Genomic DNA, 21,203 nt, shown 5'->3' with positions numbered 1-21,203 from the left:
ACCCAGAACTATGATTTTATGACAAATTTGTTGCTTAGATTATTTCATACATATATCGAAATGAACATCATTTGAAATATTTTAGGGAACGTGTTGCATTTCCTTTGCACCGACCTTAGAAAACACGCGACGTGTCTTACATTTAAGTTCGAGGACGGTACGCACAATACACTACCTGTTGGGTCGACCTGTATCACCGCATTTGCGTGTGTCGGCGGTGGCGCTCTCACAGGTCACGCACGGTTCTGAAAATATAACGTAGCTAGCCACGCGGTAATACGCGCGGTATATATTTGCGTCTATAGAAAACGACGTTTTAATGGAACCAACAACGAAGGTATACGATAAAACGACACATTTGTGGTACACGAAATCGTTTCACTTGATTCGAGCGGTCGCGCACAAAAACACCACGTCGAAGTTTAAAGGCAACCTTGCGCAGGTGAACGCAGCCAGGCCGTTCGCTGTACTGGCAGGTTGGCAGGTCACTCTCTTGTGTACCGCCAAGACACACCGGCCAGGTGCATTCTCGCCCCGCTTGCCTGCTTTTCTACCTGAGCGAGAGCATTCGCCGTGGAGGACCGCATAGTAGCCTCTCGACGAGCGTTACAGGTTATGTCACGTAATACACGCCCGCGATGACTTATCGGTTGAGGCTCGAGGTCGCGACGTCGATTGAGAATAGGTCAAACACGAACAGTTAATGACGAAAATGTACGTGCGCTATCAAATAGTCCTATATATCTTTGTTCTCAGGTACAAATGTTAGAAACATCATTCGCACGAACTACCTACCGTATGTGAAAATTTTTTTGTAACGAATCAATTTGAGAGACTAGTCATCTAAGATTTATATTAATTATTTAATTTTTCAGGAAAGATAGAGTACGTTATAACGTAAAATAAGTTACAAGTATAATTTGTAAAATTTATAAAAGTTAAAACATTTTTGTTAGATAAAAATTCAAATTTAAATTTTAAATATTTAAATGATCCAGCAAAAAGTTTCGAGTATGTGGAAAACTAAAATTTTAAATATTCCAAGAATAATCGAGAAATATCAACAAATTCTATAATATCTATAATTAGAACAATGCGAAATAAAATAAGAAAAATAATATTTCACAAACACGAAATAATGAATACTATTGAAAAATACAATTTTTTGAACGTGTTTTTATTTCAGCTTATATATGGTATATGTGTGTATTAAGTTTGTAATATTAAAATAGACACAAATTTCAACAAATCGCGAATAAGTACAATAATAATCTTATATAATTTTAATTGAAACGATATGACGTTTTAATTTATTATACGTCTTATTTTCGTCACTTAAATTGGTGTCTTTTAAATATATTACATTGGCTTATAACCTTTTGAATGGTCATTTCAAGTCAGCTTGAGATTTCTTGGAACAGCATCAGTGAAGAAGAATAGTCATTCGAGAGTAATTATTTCTATACGACCGGACTTCACAGGTAAAGGTCACTCGTGGGTCCGAAGGTTACCTCCTACCTACTTGATCATCGTATCGACACAGATTTATCTTGTAATCTTACTCGCTGTATGAAAATTGCATTACTAATAACACATCGTTCTTTTTCTCTTTGTTTATCATAATCAATTTCTTGATTATCACGTGCGTCATTCTTTGAAAGAATTTGCAGTGACGTCAACTCTTTTGTTCTTCAAGATAAAAAATAGTATAACTATTTTTCAACATTTTTTTTCTGTAACTTTTACACATTTCCGTTCTTGATCTTTACAATAACATTACGATAACAGGATTCTAAATACTCGTTTTTTATTTAAAGTATGTTTTACATGCGACATTGCAATTATTTACATGATGAATGCATAATATTTACAAGATGAATCATTTAAATACGAAGCAAGTAAAAAATCACCAACAAAGCGATGTTATTATCAACAGAGTTACAAGATTTCATGAAAATATCATGTGATCGCTACATTATCATTAAGTGCGAGTAGTGATTTATTTACTAACAACCTATTGGAAAGAAAGAATGCAAATATTTTGTACTATGTAATCTACTAAAGAGAACGTGCACAGATTGGTGCGATGTGGGCGAGCCAGTGTTCGAGATTTCATGCATCGTTATCGACGAAAGGGTAACAAAAAGCCAAGCACTTAGAAGTAAGTATGTAATTGTCGGGAGGACTTACCTTTATTATTAATAAAGACGACAGATTTGGCTACGCGTCATTTGGACAGTTCATAGCAACAACTAGACTTCGTCAACCATCTGTGGGTTAGAGTTCATAACCTCTTCTAACCTTTACCTTTTCTTTGCCTCTTTCCCCCCCGTGCCTAACCCCACCGCTCACCTTTATACCCACTCGACATTGCATCTGCTGCCATCGATACGCGGTTGCATACAGAACGACAATTTCAAATCTGTGTTGCAGAATTTGTACGTCGCGCCGGGTCCTCGGCAAGGTTGAGAACTGTTTGCAGGAAGTATCGCCATGATGGTAAAGGAAGTTGCCATACAATCATCGTTTACGTTTAAATTTCTTTATAATTTTACCTAGCGTAGTCACGTTAACTTGTAAGAAATATATTTACATTAATTTAAATTTTAGGTAGGTCATATCAATAACATGTTTAAAAATATCAACTATGAAATTAATTGTTAACTTAGGGGGGGGCTAATAATTTAACAGTAAAACGTTTCATGTATTGCAAAACGTTTTCTATTGCAAATTATTTTTCACATAATACATAAATTTATTATACAAGTATTAATAAAGCGTGTCATTTATATTGCCAATATGCATAGTAACATTATCATCTATATTACTACAATTTTATCATTGTGGTAATATCTATTTACCTATGTTTCAATGACTTTATTTTTATTCTTTTCCTTATCGGTATCAAATTTTCTATAAATACTTAGAAAGATTCACAGAAAGCCCTGTTTTCGTTATTACTCACCTAAAGAATTTAATTTAAACAAACTAAGTTTCTAATCAAGTTAGGTCCAATTAATATGAAAGACAATTTATTCTTACTTATAAAATTACTTGAAACCAATATATGTATCCCAATAAAACATAGAATTATACAATCATATATATTTAGAATTTTCTGCTTGCAACTTATAATACCAAATACTATTAATTATTTACATTAGCAAATAAGATTCATAATAAAATGTTGATATTGATAAAAATAGTAAAGTTGAAACTATTATTGGATTTTTAAGTCTTATAGAATTGTCTCAATAATACGATAATCATTATGTTCACTCTTAGTTACAATGCCAGGTACTTTTGTTTCTTATTTAATTTATTACTGTGAAGATCAAAGATAAGTGCGCTTGTAACTTTTGAAATTTTAGATGTAATTCAAATCATTAATTATCACATGTTATAAGTATCAAACAGCAAAAAATATTAATTAATTGCGTTAATAAGTGCATAACTATACATTTTACTTAGAAACCAATATAATTCAAGTGAATTTTATGATGCAAATGTATTTAGTAAAATTGATACGAGTGTAATAACAGTATCACATATCATTACATATGGTACATTATATAATTGTATGCATGAACACCTTCATTAATGTTTTAGTATCTTACAATTAGAATAGATTTAGTTGCAAAGATATTTTCATTTATAGGTACCATTATAAGTAATTTAAAACATTTTTTTTTCATGCCCTAAAATTTCACATACCTACTAACAATTAATTTATCTAGTGTATATGCAAACTATAAATCATAATAATGATACCCTTAAACAATATTATTTTTTACGTAACTCACACACACAGAATATTTGATTCCATATTTTTGGAAATATAATTTATAATTTTTCATATTTAACTGGCCACTACTTGTTATTATATTATTTATGTAATAGTACTTCCTTCTTACATATGTTTAAAATTCATTATATTCATGAGATGAAAGCAGAAGTGAATAAATTCAACTTATTTGCACAAATTATACAGGTAATTTTCTTACCTATTAAAATTGATCCTTATTGTTGTTGTTGTTTATGAATATTAACAAATCATAAGAGAAAGTACTGTCATTAGCAACTAAAAATTAATCTTATACTTTAACTTATGTAATTAATGCATATGCTGAAGGCCCAAAGCACCATAATAATTTTATACACAAATGTCAATCTTGATTGTTCTGTTAATTATCTCAGCAGGTACTGCAAGTTGATCACAAAGATTCTGCATATTCAGTTAAAGGCAGATATAAGTCATAATAGATCTAAAATTCTCCCTAAATGTCCTTAAAAATATTTAGCACATAGAATGTTCCAAAAGAAGTTTGCTCTTACCTATAAATTAAAATACTCAAAGTGAATATGATTATGCTAATTATAGATATTATTCATGTTAATTATATTCACATTTTTGTTTAAATAATTAAACTTACATTTAAACTAAAATGATACAATTAATGCCCAAATACTTCTTGGCTAGCAAATACTATATAAAGAAAACCATCTTCATCTTTTTCTCTCTGATAAAGTTGTGCCATTGTCATACTACCACTTGCCATACTTCTTTGGTTCACTAATAGAAAAAATGCCTGTGTTGGATGAAGTTGTAGCTTACGTCTGTTAATTATTAATAAATATTATCATCTATAAATTACACAGTAATTTATTCATATGATAAATACATGGTAAATAAATGATAGAAAATTAAGAAATATACCTAATTATTTTGATGAACTCTGCTACTGTTAAATAATCTGGCACCAAAAATTTGAATTTGTCCAAAACAGGTAATTGTTTTTCCCCATAATATCTTTCAACAATAATAGGTATTTTATTTGGATGCTGTTCTCTGATCAATTCTACATCAGCAACTCTTTGTGCTAAAGGTTGATAAAAATTGTTTAAACATTGTCAGTATTTGTAAATTTATAACATAAAGCACAAAATTATCTATGTTTTATAAAAAATAATATAACACTCTTAAATATATTTTTCAGTATTACATAATTTATAAAAAATGTATTTGTTACCAAACAAACATTATGTTTTTTGTTATTGTGTAAAGATATGCGTCTTAAATTATCAATAAAACAAAACTACACTGCACTGTAAAACAAGCAAAACATCGTAACGAAATACTTTGCAGTTTGTTTAGTTTTTGTCGCATTACTAAATATAGGAAAAACAGTAATTAATATAATAAAATTTATACTCACCAAATGAACGCTTTTCTTTAAATGATTTTGGTGTTAAATTCATCTTGGATACACTATCTGTTATTACGACGTATTCAATTCGATATCAGCTGTGAGCATACAAAAGTATTCTTGACGGGTCAAAATAACGCCTGCTTTGACTGTTGTAAGGTTAGGTTAGGTTTTGAAGACAATAATGATAACATATGTCCACGTTGCCGTGTGCTGCCCTCTTGAAATTGCACAGTGGTTTTTGCATTCGACCACTTCTTCCCTATTGTCTTGTCAGAAATGAATCTTTGCCATGAATTACACGATAGAAAGATAGTAGAATCGACTAATGGTTAATAGTTCAATATTTGTAACGCTATTGTAGAATATAAACTTCTCTTGCGTTAAAATGCATTTTTCTAAAATAGACAATCAAATAACAGGTACAATTTATTTTCCAATAAATTTATTTTGTGTAACGTTGTTGAGTTGTATGCCGCAAGAAAACCGAGAACTAACATGCAAGGGGCGTACGACTATCTAGAGGAACACTTCAGTCTATGCCCTACCCTTGGCTTCGAAACAGGAATACGTTTGGACATCTGTGCGTGCAGCAAGCACCAACCGTCTATGTAAGTGAGAGTGCATGCGTGATGTTGCAGCAGTCGTTTCTTTACGAATAGAGAAATAGTGCTCCCGCTTTGAGTGGTTCGTGAATCGGTGAGTGTAAGTTTCTCAGTGAAAAACCGTGCCGGAATTGAGTAAGAAATTAGTGTTATTAAATGCATCCTGAGAAGCGTGCCTACCGCTCGTTCGGAATTGAACGCTCAACTTGCTTGATACACGCACGCCAGACGTCGAAGAAAGGGGAAGGGGTAACAAAAACACCTGTATACTGAAATATATAGATAGACAAGAGTCACAGTAGAATGAGAGACAACCGCGTCTCGATGGTCGTGGAAATCACGATGGAAGGATCTCTACCACCGGAAGTGTCCTGCTACGTCGCGTAACCGCCGAACATTTGTGAAAATCTCTCTCTGTATCGTTGATTTTGCTGGTTCTCGGTAACCGAAACGTTAAGTACACGCAAGATCGTTCATCGGTCAGTTAGCCTGGTCGTTCGTCCGCTTGCCTGGTCGTCTACCCCTTCTAAACCGTCCTGACACAACGTTTAACGGGGGTATAAAAAGAATAAACACAGTGGCGGCGTGAGAGAGACCGATAGGGGGAGCAAGAGGAGAAAGAAGGAGAAAGAGAGAGAGAGAGAGAGAGAGAGAAGTCAACCAGCCAGCCAGTCAGCCAGCCAGCCAGCCAGTCAGTGTGCCAGAAGCGAGGAACTTCGTTTCGTGCTTTGTTCCAATGAAAAAGAATACTTCGTTCCTGAACATCCACCCATTTTTTGCATTTATCCGCTTTTACGAGGGGGCGAACCGACGAGAGCAATAACTTTTCACGATTAATGCCGGGAGGACGTTTCGCTTGTAAACAGTTATCAAGGTGCGGCCACGTTCATCGTGTTCGCGGTGTTTGCTTCGATTTTCATGCGTGCGGAGTCTACGACCGAGCGTGCGAGAAATTCAGTGTATCGTCCGGCAACACGTTGGCTCGATTTTGGCTTTCAGTGTCTCCGTAGGGGTGACACGATATGTCGCTGTTGGGGCAATTTCGTACATTTCGATGCCGAATGCTGATTACTACGACCGTTCGTGATTTCGCGAGGAAATCTCTTTCGAATTAATAGAATGTGAACGATTTAACCGATGAAGCAGGGGGAACACGCTGCCGATGCAATTCTCCACGCATGTAAATAGAATACGTTCACCTCCAACTAGATGAATAATTACCCGAGAAGACTTGTGAGAAGTTCTTTTTCGTTTCTAATTGAAAATCTTGTCACGTAATCACGTAAGGCGCGTGTTATGCCTCTTTCATAAAAATCTTCGGATTGATCGTTAAAAAGGAAGAACTTACTGCAACAATTCTACGGAAGGGAAAAGAAGTTCCGTGTGGATGAAACTGGTTGGAACAGGCGTTTTACGACGATCCTACGAATCTTTCATCGATTATCCAACGGCTATTCGACGAGGATACATTCGAGAACGAGCACTTTTGGATCTTCTTTGCGACAGATCGTTCGATTCGTATCATATGGGTGATTTGGTCGGTGATTATTATGCTTGAAGAAAAGTGAATCTCATTTAGAGCGGAATATCCGTTGAACGAAGAATGACGTCGTAATTTCGACAAGGGTTAACGTCCATTCTCTTCGGATTTATCGGTCTCGAGAATACGAAAACGGTTCAATGGAGCGAAGTAGTCCGAGTTGGCCGGCCCGGTGCCAATAACCTCCAGTCAGAGGAGGCTAGACACCATTTTCGCACGATGCGTTTGCCCTCGTGCGCGATAGATTATAAAATTAGACGTTCGAAACTTCGTGCGAAGGTAAAAGGAGCAGCGCGTCGTTTCCATGCGGTAAAGAAGGTGGAGACACTGACTGGTGGTAACTAGCGAAGGGTCAAACGAGACGAAGGGAATTAATGCAAGTTGGATTAATAATACCGAGGTGGGTAGACAGCTGTGTGTAGTCGGAAGTGACGTCAGACGCGGTGGGTTTATAGTTCCTCTTATTTTTCTCGTTCGAAGTCGTGTACACAGGGGGCCGCGTGTGCGAAAGGTAGAGAGTGACGAGGAAAGCGGCGAGAAAGAAACAGAAAACCACGCGGATTTTCGATGAACCGATCGTCGTCACTGATTATTCGCTCGTTCAGCGAAAAACGAACAACGCAAAAGAAAAAAGAAAAATTGCGAAACGATCAGAATCATCGTCACAATTTCTAGTCCGCTGCATTTATACACCGAGAGTCGTCGTTTTTTTTCTTCTTTTCCTCGACGAATAAATATTTTTAGACGATCGATTGTATTTCAAGCTGCACGTGCGACCGCTTCGTCGCCATCGTGGATCGAGACGCGTTCGATGCGCCTTCTAACCAGCTAACGATGCACATTTATCGAGCGTGCATCGCGGCCCGTTCGTACCGTTCGCCCTAGGAGACTTAATAATTTCAAGGTTCACTAAATAGCCATCGTACGGAAGAGACGAGATATAGAAACGGAGGAAGAAGGAAGGAAAAAGATAAAAAATAAAAAAAGGGGGAAGGCATTTTCGCTCATATTTCACTTCTCTCAGAGACACACCGAGAACAAGAACGAGACTGAAATTCAAATCGCGTTAATCCTTTAGTCGATTAATTTATTTGAAGCGAAAAAAAGAAAAAAGAAAAAAAAAAGAGACAAAGATAACGATGTCGCGAAGAATAGTTGCGAGATCGACAGATCGACCAAATTTACTCCTATATTATATACACACATATATATACAATAAACTGGCGTAGATCTGCGAATTCTGCGAGTGATAGAGAGATTTGAACGTAAAGCGAGCAATAAACGATTGCGTTTAACTAGCGTATTTAATATCTCAACGAACCAATATGTTTTTTTATCCAAACGACAATACATTGTGACACGTTGAAGCATTAACGATAATCACCAGGGAGATATTAGAGACAAGAAGAAAAAGAAAAAAGGGCGGTGTTCGCGATCGATGATCTCATCGTACTGGATCATCGTACCGGTACGAGTGATCGTTCAATGGTTGCTTCTTTCGATTCTCTTGGTACTCGATCGTTTGGCCTCACTGGCGAGAAACACACGTATCCAAATAATCGTCAAATGGACACAAATGACTAGCTTAACGTTATCTGGTAGCACGTGTGAGATGCACCGGTCTAGAGCAAAAGGGTTCGTACCTACGAGCGCGATCTCGGCGCAAACGTACACCCCAACGAGCGAGAACAATCATCTGCCGCCCCTGAAGGGTAGCACGTTGGCCCTGAAGCAGTCAGCTAGTGAATCGTCGTCCGGTTACTTGACACGATTCGCTCACATGGCCGGTACTCATCTACCGAGCTTAAGCTCCAGCTCTAACAACAGCCTTCTCAGCTTGACAGGGAACAGCGATAGTTTGAACTTGAGCCTGAGTTCACATACCAGCCACAACTCCAGTCATAACTTCGGTGGTCACACCACTGCTGCTGCTGCTGCTTCTGCTGCTGCTCCTCCTCCTCCACCCTCATTAGACACACACCACGCTCAGTCGAACAGTCAAACGAGCACAGCACTGGTGAAGAATGGATGCTCGAACGGAAGTTCCTGTGGCAGTAGTACACGTAAACCGACCGTCATCGCTACACGTAAACCGAACCCTAATCGTAAAACAAAGAACATCGCGACACCTGAGTTCGTTTATAAGATCTACCTGGAGAAGTTGACCCCTTACGAGGTACAGGAGATCCTGTGTTACCGACAGATATACTTCATCGGTGCGAACGCGAAGAAAATGCCAGGTATGATTGGCTGTGCTAATAACAACAACGGCTACGACAACGAACATGGTTCCTACATCCACGTGATGCACGATCACGTGGCCTACAGGTACGAGATGTTGAAGGTGATAGGTAAAGGATCGTTCGGTCAGGTGGTGAAGGCGTACGATCATAAGAAGCAGGAGCATTGTGCCTTGAAGATAGTGAGAAACGAGAAGAGGTTTTACCGTCAGGCGGAGGAAGAGGTGAAGATATTGAGCGAGTTGAGGAGACAGGACGAGGACGACACGATGAATATCATTCACATGTTCGACGCGTTCAGGTTCCGTAACCACATGTGCATCACCTTCGAGTTACTCAGTATTAACCTGTACGAGCTGATCAAGAAGAACAAGTTCCAGGGCTTTAGTTTGCAGCTGGTGAAGAAGTTCGCGCACTCGCTGCTACAGTGTCTTCATGCTCTGTACAAGAACAGGATCATTCATTGCGACTTGAAGCCGGAGAATGTTCTTTTGAAGCAACCGGGACGCAGCGGTATCAAGGTGAGCACATGTTGTACATTCTTTCTTCTGTGTTTTCAGCAGAATATCATACTTTGCACGTATGCAAAATTCTGCTGTGCAAAGATGACGGCGTACGATGATACGAAACTTATCATTATTCATAGATGTTTAACACGTTCGATGCTACTGACGCGTACGTTGCACGGATGCAATTGTTTGAGAAGCGCTGCTGACACAGCTGTTGCGTTTTTATTTTTATTTCAGTATTTGCCGTCACGTCGCGCGGTATTTTAGTTAAACAGCTGGGTAAAATTCAGATTTTTTTCACCTCATTGAAAATTAAAAAAGGGTTTGTTTGCTTGTAACGTGGTTGAAGTGAAGTATCGCAACGACTATTTTTGTTACGTCTGAATTTAGACAGGAGAAGAAGGGGGTCGTATGGAAAGGATTTCTGTTCGTAAAACATAATCGTTGTGGTTTTTAATTTTCTCTGAGCAAAATCAAAGACGAGGGTTAGTTGATTTGACCATTTTGCGAGGGTTAATTTTCACCGAACATATTTCGTCAAAATTATCTATTATTTCGAATTTCTGAAATTTGTCGTTGGAAAATATCAAATTCGTCAATTTACACTTTTCCTCTGTCTTCGATAGCTCTCGAGATCGATAGCTCCAAGTTCTAGGACGATTTTCACCCCTTTACTGTGGCTGATTTTCAATATGAAAAAATACGCGACGAATATTTTTTCGAGAACTACTATGTACCAAAGTTTCATCGAAATCGAAGATTATCACCTCGGAATAATCCGTTGAAAATTGAAAATATTCACCTCTTCGCTATAAATATTAGGTGTACAAATGAATTCGTGGCCCTTGCGATTAAATCAGCTGTAACTTTACTTTGAATTCAATCTTTTTCCCCGCTGTGTTAGAGCTCTGAAGTTGCTTCTATTAGCAAAGCAAAACACTATCGGCCTCGATGTGACTAATGACATAACTTAAGATACAGTGGAGGACACTATGTCATCCTTTTCGCATTTCAACTTAAAAAAAGTGCTCTTGAAGCGAAAGGTCTTTGGGGTGGGATATTCTGCCTCGTGCGGATTATTCCCCAGACTTAGCTCCATCAGACTATTATCTCTTTACCGATTCAAAATTCAAGACATACGAAGATGTCAATAGTAGCATTGCTGATTTTATACGTTCGAAACTGCCACCATTTGCCTGAGAAACGGAATAAATGTATAGCAAGTGATGGAGATTATTTCCAAGACTGAACTGTACTTTGTTTTTTTTTTTTTTTTTTTTTTTTTAAATAATGAATCCAGGTAACGAAGGCCACGAATTAATCTCTACACTTAATAATTGCCAATATAAAAAAATACGTATCGAATATTTCTCCCAAAACTACCATACACCAAAGTTTCATCAAAATCGGTGATTATCACTTGATAGTGTTCCCTAGTTAAACTCGCAAGAAAAATTTCGCAAGAAAATTTGCTCAAAGACGTCATCGTTACATTAACATTCGTAGCAACTCATGTCTCTATTCTCCTTATTAAAATCCAGCACGCGTATCGATTACTCGTCTACTCTACAAGCCAAGCGTCGTTGTCGAAACTTGGGTTCACAAGAAAACCGGGGCGTTGTTGCGTCGATATTTTCGATCGTTTCCCTTCGCGTCTCTCAATTTGGGGAAGGTAAACAACCGCTTCTCGTGCCAGTATCCAATACGTCGTGCCACGGGTAGATTTTTTCGCTCTCAGCCACGGCGAGATTAACCGGCGCGGCTCCTCTCGACAGACAGGGAACACAAGCTCGTCGTTACCGTGAATACCGGGGCAGGCATAAACGGAATAAGCGCGACAAGGTGGCTCGCGTGCTCACGATACCTACTCTCTCCGTATGTAACATGCGCCGTACACGCGTGTTTCGCGTATCCCACGTGAGAGCACACGGATTTCGTGTGTCGCGACGCGCACACATCGCCGACACCACGCGACAATCCTCGAAGATTAGCGTATTGACAAATGCAATCGTACGCGTCAGTGGTTCTTAACCCTTTTCCGAAGAAACGAGACACTACTTTTGTTTGTTTATTTTTTACGGAAAGATTTCCCATTAGATTGCACAAGAATAGGCGAACACTACCAAGAAGTACAAACGGACGCAAATTGAAAAATTTCAAAGTTTTGTGTGCCGGTTCGCAGTTTCACAAATTCGGTGTACGTATAGGGTTCGCGTTCGAAAAGTTTGATGAAAGTATCTTTGAGGTGAGAAAGGTTGAGCAGGTCTGAGCGGTCTAATTGGTGTATGAAAATTGATTGATCGCAATAGGTGTGTACAGGGAATGGTACCATTGATAGTCTTAAAAAGAAAGAAAATACCGGAAAATATATGGGTTTCGAGAGATTTTAGGTTTAGCCTATTCAAAATATGGAAACAATTATGGTGAATGACTCAAGCAAGCGTTTGTGTTTAACACAGTAAGGAGCCCAAATAATCACTTTCGATTAGAAGGAAAATTTGCGGAACACCAGAATCACTAAGGTCGTCGAAGTAACGAACTAATGCAAGTTGCACCCGCTTTTCTAGCTGGCACGCAGCAATTTCATAATTTTTACGAAACACTCGTGTTGGATAACCAACCGCCTATTGACACTGAGTCACCAAGTCACTCTCAAGCTAAACCCCATAACGCTGAAAAACAAGATACTCATCGACCGCTGACTGTCCCTTCATAGTTCTGTCCAGCAATTCGTCACCAGAACCAAGTTCATCTTCTCCCTCTTAATCCTTTCCTTAAAAGTACACCCGAAAGATCCCTTCCTAATCATTATAGAAACCAAGCGAGGATAGTTAAGAGCGGTCGATCTAGTACACAGCAGAAAACCACAACGTCTTTTCTCTTCGTGAAGTTCGCGCCTTGTAAATTCGGAATCCGCGAGTATAAGTGTCATCGTTAAAATAAAAGTTATATTGTTAAAATATAATCGATATCAACTTTCCTCCCTGGATTCTAGCACTTGTAACACGTTCGCGGAATACCAGTGTTAACCCTGGTACGGTCTTCGGGTCATTTTTGACCCGTCGCCTTTTTACGTTTCTACTAACTTCTGCTGTTATCAAGCTTACGTTCCCTTCACGTAATACTAACCCCTTGAACTGCAATTTATTTTCAGGCAGCACTGCTCAGGCAGACAGTTTAATTTTCTTAGTTTTAAGAGGCGGGACTGATATAGAAACTTACGGTTTTGCTGCTCAAATAATTTGTGATTAGTAAACATAATGTTTGTTTCATAATTTACATGAAATTCTTCAATAATGTTTAACGAAAATATAACAGTTCTAGTATTTGAACGAAAAAAGTACGTGTTTCAATATAATGCTAATGTATTTGCAACAATTTCAAACAATGTAAATATATATATTTATCCTCATTTATATTGGGGTTTATTTAAAAATAAAGCGGTACCGTTTTATGGCCGTTTTATGACTTTTATAAACGGATATCACTAGTAAAATAACCGCCATTGCACTTCATTAGTATGTCGTGTCGTGCATTTACTTCACGCGATATTGGCTGCATAGATTTATACAAATTACATTCAAACTGTTACTAGAAGCAAGCAAACAAATGTATCAAAGCAAAAGACTCGCTACGATTTACATATACTTCTCACGTAAAAAGCTTCAACTCTGAATAATTTCTGACGAGTGCAGCTCGTCATTGTCAGTTTGCTCAAGAAAGTTCACGACGAGCTGGACTCGTCGTTTCAGTTCAAGGGGTTAACACCTTATCGACGAGGCCATTGCGTTGATTACTTACACCTAATACAGGGGCAAGTGAGAATGCACAAAAATGTCCCATAAAATCGTTCTTTTAATAGAAAGACTGATAAATTACCAAACTCGTAACTATTGCAACGTAAAAAACAAAAGTTTATTTACATTCGTAAAAAACACACAATAGAAATAATAAAGAAATAACACGTATTGATTAAATTTAACAGCGTAACAACGCTTGATATTCACTTCACGCGTTACTTCGTCATCCGTGACAGGTGACAATTGGGTCAGAAATGACCCGAAGACTTGAAGCGTACAGTTGAACGAAAGAAGACGCCAGTGGTTTAAGAACCACTGGTCTCTATAAAGACGTCTATAAACACGTTGTAAACGTATAAAGAGACATACGAGTTGTCCTTGTCCTTTGCAATAAAGTCCATGCGCTGTGCACGTCCAAGTAGCCCCAGCGTCGCATTATCTCACCGTATGGTTCTAGTCTATAGAATTTGCACGCAATATCGCGAACTTTCCGGTCGCACGGCCGCTTTCTTCGCGACCTTGCTAAGGCCGGCCTCTATTAAAGCTGTACACACTTTGCTTTTTTTGCCTTAACATCGGCTCGAATTCGCCCCGAATTATTAACAACGCGATAACCAAGCCGCAACTGGGGGTTAAAAATAGTTCCGCTCCTTGGAGCGTTCGATGATTGAACAGACACACAGTGGATGAATGTGTGCGCGCGCGAATGAAAAGAAAGTTTGTTGTGCAGAGAGTGTCAGGCAATTCCCTGGTCTCTCCTTAAAGGTGTTGGTTCGAGAGGAAAATTGAAGGGGAAAAGTCCTATAAATGTGACGTCGAGAAGGAATACTTAATGAGATACGCGCGTCTTCGAAGATTAGGTGTCGGGTTCCTTTGTGTTGGGATGCTTATTGAATGTGAAGCAAAGTGAAGTTAGACGTTGAAAGATTATCCAGATATGTGTTAGATATTGTTCATATCGAATTTATAAATGTTATTAATAATATTGTGCGATGTTAACACTGGAACGACCGGTCGGGTGAAAAATCACCCATTAGCGAGTTTCCGAAAGTGATTTTTTACAGAAATTGAAGTATGCGTGCAGAAGGTAAGTTGGAAAGTTACAAACGATAATATTTTTTTGTCGAAAGTCGCTTATGGGTCATTTTTGACCCGGCCAGTCGTTCTTCTAGTGTGAAGATTCTATAAAAAATTATTGAATTGAGAATCTCGAAGAAAAATATGTATACAGTAGTGCGCACGTAAACGTCCGCAGTCGGGACCGAATGCGGACGCTTAAGTGGGGGTTACAATTATATTTTTATCAATAGCTACTGCATTTTTAGGGTATGTATTACCCTGAGGTCAGATATCATTTTGATGGGCTACGGTTATTACAAATTTATTATCAGCTATTCCTTATTTAGGTGAAATATTAGTCGAGTGAATTTGGGGAGATTTTTCAATTAGTAATGCTACATTAAATCGGTTTTCTTCATTACATTTTATTTTACCTTTAATTATTTTTTTTATTAGTTATGCATATTTTTTCTTTACATTTAACTGGTTCATCAAATCCTGTAGGATTTAATAGAAATGTTTATATATATATGCGAATTTAACTAAAGAAAAGAGAGGAGATGTGTCTGAGTGGGATACCGATATGTCAAGTGTCAGTTGTTCACATTCGGGAGTCGAACTCCACTCCGAAGTCCCATTTCCAAGAATTGGTAGGGATTGCGACGGACGCTTAAGTGTGAAAAATACGGACGCTTATGCGTTCACTACTGTACTTTGTTTCACTCGGCACGCTCAAACTCCACTTCGATGTCCCACTTTCAAGAATTGGGGATAGCGACGGACGCTTATGCGTGCACTACTGTACATACATATTTTCACTAATATATGATACTAACTTTGGGGGAAAAATATAATTTAAATCGTACGAGAGAGGAGTCTCGAAGAACGTTTTCTTAGTGTGTAAAAGTAGTTTTTATTAATGTAATACAGGAATCACGTACAGAGGACGTTTTCACTATGACGTGCGCGGGACGAGGTGAAACCAACTATTGCTTAAAATGTGTGGGGACGCTGTCCTTTATCCCTTCGCTTTTCCTGGAGTTTGTACCCTTATGAGTAAGCCGTTCGAGCTTCGAACGGCCAAAGGATCCTCCTGGTGCGTCAGGATAATGACTATTCTATCGGTGTCACTATCCTAACAGTTGTAGAACCAGGAAAAGAGTGATTCCTTATAAAAAAGAATAAGTAAAAATTGCAAAATAAAGTTTTCGTATATGAGGCTTCACTTTCGGGAAAAAACGATTGTAATACTTTCTATACGAACCATAGCGGGTGTCCCAATACCTACGAGCAACAGTGTACACTTACTATAATAGTTTCACTTGCAGTCAACATACAACATTTCAGAAGATTTCCAAATTCCACGAAGCACGCATCGTCGGATTATTTCCCCGATCACCAATTTTTCAGTCATTTCAAGAACTCTTCGTGTTGAGCGCAACGATTTATGGCACGGACGTGGGAAAGAGGCTGTTTTTGAGATTAGGATTTTTTGTTATTGTTAGCATGAGTGTCGAGTAAAAAATATCCTGGCGAGAGGAAGTTCGGTTTACAACTCCAGAGTTAGAAACTCATTTCTCTCGTCTTCAATAGTGCCTTCAATAACAAAGGGCCTTCCAAAGGGTCGACATAGACAGTCGCGACGGTCAAGAGACCGGCAAAGTCGAACCTGGCGGAAGTTCCCTGCTGTTGCCAGACATCGCCACTCTCAGGTCAGGACATCGCCACCCCCTCTCCAAGGTAACGCGCGTTGAGGGTGCAAAAGAAGGGTGTTGCGATGTCACTGAAGCATGCTGATTGGGTTTTGGGAATTTTCCCAAATTACCCAATCCGCGTGCAGTTAGAGGAAGGAAAGGGCACCGTGGAAGGAGCGCCGCTTCCTTCGTAAGGATTCAGAGGTAGAACGCCAGAAACCTCAGAGCAAGCAGCATTTCAAAGAGTTCAACAAGTGACAGACACTAACCGAACATATACGACAAGCAAGGGTTGTAGCCTGTGCAACAACATAGCGATAATAAAGTACAATTAAGCACAAGGTGCGTCAATTAGTTCCCAATCTATAAGTTGGGTGGTCCTTCGATAACCAATTTAGACGGCACTACGAAGGGTGCAATATACCTGGACGGAACTGTAAAGATCACAGTATACGTCCTCAACACTTCGGTTAGGTGGCTGTGATTATTATCGCGGTTTCCGGGTATATATGCTACACACACTCCTTTGTGAAACGGGTTTTAGCATCGTGGTTATCGAGGAATAGAGCTAATATCGAGGTAGGTAGGTACTCTGTAAAGAACGACTTGCAGTAGCGTTTTAATAATTCGAGTAGTTGAAAACGATTCGGTAAATTCGAACGTAATTGGCTACTTTCATCCACTCCAATTCGACAAACGTGAATTTCTTTTAACCCTCCTCCAATCTCTCTCGTGCTTAACTACACGATTCTCTACCTCGGTTCATTGTGAACAGCAAAAAAATTGATTTGCCGGTGATCTCGACGCGGTGTCATTATCGGTCTTAAATCGGTTTAATGAACCGGGGAAAGTGTACGCGTATCAGAGTCTCGCGACGTTCGATCGCCGATCATGCTTCATTAGCCGCCGGCAATGGTATTCGTCAGTCGTAGCGATCACTCCTTCGAGCGTGGAGGTCGTCGGGACCCGGAGTATTATCGGATATTTTGAATAAAGTCGCGAGGAGGAACGGTTGTATCGCTAGGCGATCGAGCATCTTCAAGTTCAGCCGAGTGTGAATCGACGCTGAATGCGGGAAAATAAGTGGAATTTTTCCACAAACAGAATATATTCACGGGTGAACTTGTTGCCGTTCACATTTCCTTCCCCTTGCTTTTCGCGAAAAAAAAAAAAATAAATTCAACGCACGATTGAATCGCGAAAAGAAACGTTGTATGACGCACGCGTTACCTTTTTCTCGTTTACACGAAAAACGAAACGTGTTTCGCGAATCTCTGTGATTTTTCACCTTTTTTCCCTTCTCTACATACAACTATTATGCAATTCGTCACTGTGTCGCATTCAAATTATGAATATTTCCAGCTAGGCTGTATTTTTCGTCGTTCTATTTTCGCGGTTTCGTCTTTTCCAATATTTTAAATCTCCGTGTAACGCGTCTCGTTCCGAGTACAGTAAATTCTCTACAAGAGTCAGTAAGTTTGGATTCTACAAGTGACAGTATAGATGGTCCTACGCCTAGGTCTGCGTCATTGCTGCGCCCATGTTATCTGGCTCGCAGTCAGTCAAGCGTGTAACGCTACACCAGTCGGTTTCCTTTACGAGATTACACGGCTCGACAAATCATGATAGAAAAATATAATTTCTTTAATTTTCATCTGGAATTTTTTTTAACATGTTGGTGAGATTTTTCTGATGAAAATGATATCAAACACGATATAATTCGAACAACATTTACTTATTAACACGTTCACTGTCGCGCCAGATTTACAGGTTGCTGTCAGGCGGCCACAAGAAAATACATTTTAAGCATAGGATTATAGTATTATGCTTTATAATTTTCTTTTTTTAATTGAAAATAATGTCTAGCTAGCTATGATGTTCAAAATTTTTAGTTGACAACATTTATTTTATTTTAATTATTCTAAACATTCGAGGCACTCCAGTCACTGATGACCACCATGGCCATATCGAGGAAACAATCTAACGTTAAAACTTATTGAGTGATTAATTTAATTTCATAATATATCGCTTTAGCGAGCCACCGTTTGGTTGCCAATTGTTTATCACATAGAGGCGGCCTACCTCCACGTAAAAAAAAAAAAAAATGTAGGGTCGATAGCAGCAAAAAAGCTGCTAAACAATTAGAATTAAATGTAACGATAGAAATTATTGCAATAATGCGTAATACAATTCAAAGAATCAAAAGAAACAACGCGAATTCATATCTTTCTCGATTCTAGAATATAAGAAAATTTGAATAAAATACGCGACGAGAATTGGGGAGAAGCATAAGTTAAACGCGTAAAAATATTCAATAATAAACGAACTAGGGATGAAGCTATTATTTCAATACGCGATGCACTGACTCTAGTATTTACTAAAATTCAAAAATTCTCGTATAAATTCCGAAAATAGATTATTAATTACGGTAAACTACTGAGACGGTTTAATTAAGGGTGGGCATGGTGCTGCTTTAGTTTGAAATGATTTATAAACACATAATTAACAGAGGAAAAACCGTGAAACGGCAAAACGTCAACATTCTAATTGTTATAACATGTAAACAGAACTTTAAATTTAGTGTAAACAGAAAAAATATATAATACAATTTATTTCACGGTATTGCAACAAATAAACGTTGAATCAATATTTAATTCGTATAAAAACAATTATTTAACGTAATAATTTTACCTTCACTATGGCTATTTTTAATCTACGACCACAGGTCAACCTGATTTCTAATCCTTACGAACTTTAAATTCAGTCTAAACTGAGAAAATATATAATACAATTTATTTCACGGTATTGCAACAAACAAACGTTGAATAGATTCTTAATTCGTATAGAAACATTTATTTAAAATAATAATTTCACCTTCACTATGGCTATTTTAAATTTACGACCAAGGGTCAACCTGATTTTTAATCCTCCGAACTTGATTTCACAACGAGAAAGTAATAAGATCGTTGAAACGTACTTATTTGTCAAAGAAACTTGCAAAAATGTATAAATAATAATATGTAATGTTTTAACAAATTTTTGGAAGTATAAATTAATAATAAAATTGTGAAAATTAATAAATTATACGTTATTATAACATTAATAGAATTATGACTAAACCGAAGTTCGAAGTCGAGTATTTAAAGTCTGATATTACGTGCCTAGCGAGTGCCGGTAATTGTTAAAATTTGTTTAATAATTAGTAATAGAAATTCTAATTGATTCTAATGTATACAAGTGTTACAAGAAGGCTGAGTGTGTACAGGGTGGACATAGACTAGCTAGTAGCCCCCGACCACTCTATTCACATCTCAGAACCTTCAGGTCAAAATACGCCGCGAAGTGTCTAGGGCCCAGTATAAAGGGTAAATGATTTCGCGGGACATCGGCGGGTCCTTATATACCTGCGGTACCCTCTCCCCAAAGTCATTAGCAAAATCGTCGGTTAGGTCAGGCGGGAAATTTTCGCGGGAGATTTTCGCGGGAGATTTCCGATATCGTAACACGGTATAATTTATCAATTTTCACAATTTTATTAAAAATTTATACTTCCGACAATTTGTTATAACATTGCATATAACAATTTATACGTTTTTACAATATTCTTCAATGGAAACATAGGTTTTAGCGTTCTCGTTACTTACTCGTGGTTAAATTAATTTCGTAGGGATTAAAAATCAGGTTGACCTGTGGTCGTAGATTAAAAATAACCATAGTACAGCTAAATTTATCGTGTTAAATAATTCTTCTTACACGAATGAAAAATGTATTCAACGTTTGCTTGTTACAATACCATGAAATAAATTATTTGTGCAGTTCTGTGCATTTTCTGTGCAGTTCAACCTAATTTACTTAAATTTACATTGCGAGACAGTATACTGTAACAAGTAGTAACAAGCAAACGTTGAATAAATTCCTAATTCGTATTAAAAAAATTATTTAACACAATAATTTCAGCTTTATTATGATTATTCTTGATAAATGACCACAGGTCAACTTGATTTTTAATCGTTATAATCTTTAAATTCAGTGTGAATAGAGAAAATGTGTAATATAATTCATTTCACGATATTATAACAAACAAACGTTGAATACATTTTTGATTCGTAGGAAAAGAATTATTTAACACGATAATTTTAGCTGTACTATCACTATTTTTAATCTACGACCACAGGTCAACCTGATTTTTAATCCCTACGAAATTAATTTAACCACGAGTAAGTAACGAGAACGCTAAAACCTATGTTTCCATTGAAGAATATTGTAAAAACGTATAAATTGTTATATGCAATGTTATAACAAATTGTCGGAAGTATAAATTTATAACAAAATTGTGAAAATTGATAAATTATACCGTGTTACGATATCGGAAATCTCCCGCGAAAATCTCCCGCGAAAATTTCCCGCCTGACCTAACGGACGATTTTGCTAATGACTTTGGGGAGAGGGTACCGCAGGTATATAAGGACCCTCCGATGTCCCGCGAACTTATTCACCCTTTATACTGGGCCCTAGACACTTCGCGGCGTATTTTGACCTGAAGGTTCTG

The 21,203-nt window shown here is 37.8% G+C and overlaps 2 protein-coding genes across 2 annotated transcripts in view; one reads left to right on the top strand and one right to left on the bottom strand.

The window, feature by feature from the left end:
- Positions 1 to 4,034: 4,034 nt before the first annotated feature.
- Positions 4,035 to 5,294, bottom strand: LOC108576033 (microtubule-associated proteins 1A/1B light chain 3A-like). Its single transcript, XM_017938976.1, has 4 exons — positions 5,217 to 5,294; positions 4,718 to 4,880; positions 4,434 to 4,617; positions 4,035 to 4,335 (listed from the first exon to the last, which is right to left on the bottom strand). The coding sequence occupies exons 1-3, from the start codon at positions 5,257 to 5,259 to the stop codon at positions 4,455 to 4,457; spliced, it is 369 nt and encodes a 122-aa protein (XP_017794465.1). The 5' UTR covers positions 5,260 to 5,294; the 3' UTR covers positions 4,035 to 4,335; positions 4,434 to 4,454.
- Positions 5,295 to 8,843: 3,549 nt separating this feature from the next.
- The window catches only part of LOC108575999 (dual specificity tyrosine-phosphorylation-regulated kinase 2-like), a 52,098-nt gene continuing 39,738 nt past the window's right edge, over positions 8,844 to 21,203 (top strand). The window contains exon 1 of the mRNA XM_017938939.1: positions 8,844 to 10,113. Coding sequence (XP_017794428.1) covers positions 8,929 to 10,113 — 1,185 coding nt within the window. The 5' untranslated portion in view covers positions 8,844 to 8,928. The remainder of the gene's footprint in view (positions 10,114 to 21,203) is intronic.

The sequence above is a fragment of the Habropoda laboriosa genome, unplaced genomic scaffold, assembly GCF_001263275.1.
Source record: "Habropoda laboriosa isolate 0110345459 unplaced genomic scaffold, ASM126327v1 scaffold309, whole genome shotgun sequence".
Classification (NCBI taxonomy): domain Eukaryota; kingdom Metazoa; phylum Arthropoda; class Insecta; order Hymenoptera; family Apidae; genus Habropoda; species Habropoda laboriosa.
Note: the sequence above shows the minus strand (reverse complement) of the source record. Positions and strands in the feature narration are given on the sequence as shown.